The sequence below is a fragment of the Montipora foliosa genome, chromosome 8 (assembly GCF_036669935.1).
Source record: "Montipora foliosa isolate CH-2021 chromosome 8, ASM3666993v2, whole genome shotgun sequence".
Taxonomy (NCBI): Eukaryota; Metazoa; Cnidaria; class Anthozoa; order Scleractinia; family Acroporidae; genus Montipora; species Montipora foliosa.
This window is the reverse complement of record NC_090876.1, coordinates 7,090,654-7,093,153: the sequence shown is the minus strand read 5'-3', so window position 1 is coordinate 7,093,153 and position 2,500 is coordinate 7,090,654. Positions and strand designations below refer to the sequence as shown.

General features: G+C 39.3%; 1 protein-coding gene across 1 annotated transcript in view; it reads right to left on the bottom strand.

Annotated features, from left to right (window-relative positions):
- Positions 1 to 2,500, bottom strand: part of LOC137967927 (collagen alpha-2(I) chain-like) — a 98,240-nt gene that overhangs the window by 14,734 nt on the left and 81,006 nt on the right. Inside the window, exons 59-64 of the mRNA XM_068814528.1 lie at positions 2,067 to 2,120; positions 1,677 to 1,730; positions 917 to 970; positions 594 to 647; positions 140 to 193; positions 1 to 38 (exon numbers count right to left, since the gene is read on the bottom strand). The exon at positions 1 to 38 is cut by the window's left edge and continues 16 nt beyond it. Coding sequence (XP_068670629.1) covers positions 1 to 38; positions 140 to 193; positions 594 to 647; positions 917 to 970; positions 1,677 to 1,730; positions 2,067 to 2,120 — 308 coding nt within the window. The remainder of the gene's footprint in view (positions 39 to 139; positions 194 to 593; positions 648 to 916; positions 971 to 1,676; positions 1,731 to 2,066; positions 2,121 to 2,500) is intronic.

Here is a 2,500-nt window from a genome sequence, read left to right as displayed (position 1 = left end):
CCTTTTGGTCCAGAAATTCCCGGAGGTCCAGACGGTCCCTATGTATTAATAAAAACACGAACCATAGTAACCAACTTCATTGGAATAATGTAAATTTGTGTAATAGTATATAATAAAGGTAACCGGCGTTGGTCCTAACCGGGGGTCCATCTTTTCCTTGTCTTCCGGGTTCACCGTTTGAACCACCCAAGCCCTGCAGAATGAAAAAGTATTATCGTTATTATTGTTATCACCGTCATCTTAGTCTATTGTTCCATAACTCACCTGTAGAGAGTATTATTTTCGATTATCGTTAAGGACGGTGTCTACTGATTCAAAGGTATTTTTGCCCCGGTTTATGATTATGCGGGAAATGTAGATCTTACAAGTGTTATTGAAATCAAAAAATAAAATTGGGGGTAACCACGCATTTTCTAGCAGGCTCATTTTTTCTCCACAGCTTCTCTAATTTTACAGCCAATCAAATATTAACTTTGTATCAATTGTAATGTGCATGAATTTTCCATCTGCGACAATTTTTAATTTTTTTGTGACACAAATTACTAAGCTTTTCTGTGATCAATAGTTTGAACAATCTCTTTTCAGTTACTTACTGGTAGTCCAGGAGCTCCAGGCTTTCCTGATTTTCCATTGGGTCCTCGAGCTCCCTGGAGAAATGGCATACGCTAAACCTTAATACTAGCAACCACAATAACATGTGATAGCATAGAAATAATCGAGTTACACCGTTTTGGTGTACATGGCCAGACGTAGAAAAACCCATTTTCACGATTCCCCAAGTGCACTTTGATATCACATCTTTATACTTTACAACTGCGTATTTTTACTAAATCATTTTCGCGCATCGTGTCCTGGTCAGATTCACAGTTAGGGCCCTTAGAAGAATAAAAGCGACATTATATTTTTCATGACGAACCTTCGATGCACGCATTCCCGGTCTTCCATCCTGTCCTGTTTCACCGTCACGGCCCTTAGAAGTCATAGAAGAATAAAAGCGAGCTTAAACCGTAAGAACGTTCGTTTCAAGGACCGTTCATAAAAGGGTACTCATTGTACTTGATGGAACGTTCCTGCATAAGACGAACATTTAAAAAAAAATCACTGTTTCAAAACTAGGAAAGTTCCTTCTTGCGGACTTTTTGAAGCCATTTTTGATCATTTGTTGTCATGTGACAACAGAGACCTCATTTTGCTGGCGAAGACTGTGATACAGTCGAAAGCTTCGATTGAGAAATTTGACTTTGAGATAAGATCTTAAAATTTTAATATAACTCGACTACTGAACCCTTTCACTCCCAATAGTGCCACTTATAGGTTTTACTCTGTCTAACGTCAGGCGATTTTACTCGTCAATGGGGAACCCCACGGGGCTGAAAGGGTTAACAACAGCTAGATTCACCCAAAAACTATGTCCCCATTAAGCCTTTCATTCCTAATAGTGCCACTTATAGATTTTACTCTGTCTAACGCCAGACGATTTTACTCGTCAATGGGGAACCCCACGGGGCTGAAAGGGTTAAACATTATGATATCGAGTCAAAGTACTGAAAGAGGAGAAGATCAACTTCCTGTCGTTGTTATTAACATTCGAGACGTCAGCGTTTTCGCAATAATGCACCCTGAAGCTGAGAACCTTTGGAACTCGAATTACAAATTCTCGCACACTCATTCTCTACCGGTCTTCCTGGAACACCGGTACGTCCTGGCATCCCTGGACTTCCTCTTGGACCCTAAATAAAAACAATTAAATTCAGAAAAATTAGACAGTTTTGATCTTCATTCAATTCTTTATTCGTTCATTTATCCCACCGACAATTAAGTCGCTGACTTAGCTTACTTCAGTTATTCATTCGCTGATGCACCAGTTCTTTCCTTCCTGCACGCGTGCATATCCTTGTCGTTTTATTCATCAATTCATTCATTTGTTTGCACTGCATCTTTCTTCCGCTCCGCCCTTACCTTAATCAGTCTCGTTAATTAATCTTCAAGAAACCATAATGTCCCTTGAAAAACCCTAAATTTCTTAATTGGCTGAATACTTTACTAAGTTCTAGTTGAGGACTCACCGGGTCACCTGATGATCCCATGTCACCGGTTTCTCCAGCAAAACCTTCATACCCCTGTGGTGCAAAATACATAGAAAATTTGCAATGCAATTGAAACGTGCTCGTGTTCGTTTCTTATGAACTATGAAAATGAAAATTGGTATTTAATTAAGCAACAGCTTTGAAGCGAAACTGTCCAGGTTTTCTTTCTTAAAAGGTTTCGCCACATTTGACGTTCCATGAAACAACTGACTTTGTCCGAAAAAGTTCATGGATAAAATCTCCGAGCAACGACAGTCGGTTGAAGAATCATCAATGTGAAAACTGTGTTATTTTCAGTCAACTTCCAAAGCCATATGCATACTAAACTTTACACTAACTTATGGGCCCAAAAACGAGGAATTTTCAAGCGGTCCTCCCGACTTCTTTCCTGTGATTGTCTTTATTATTATCTT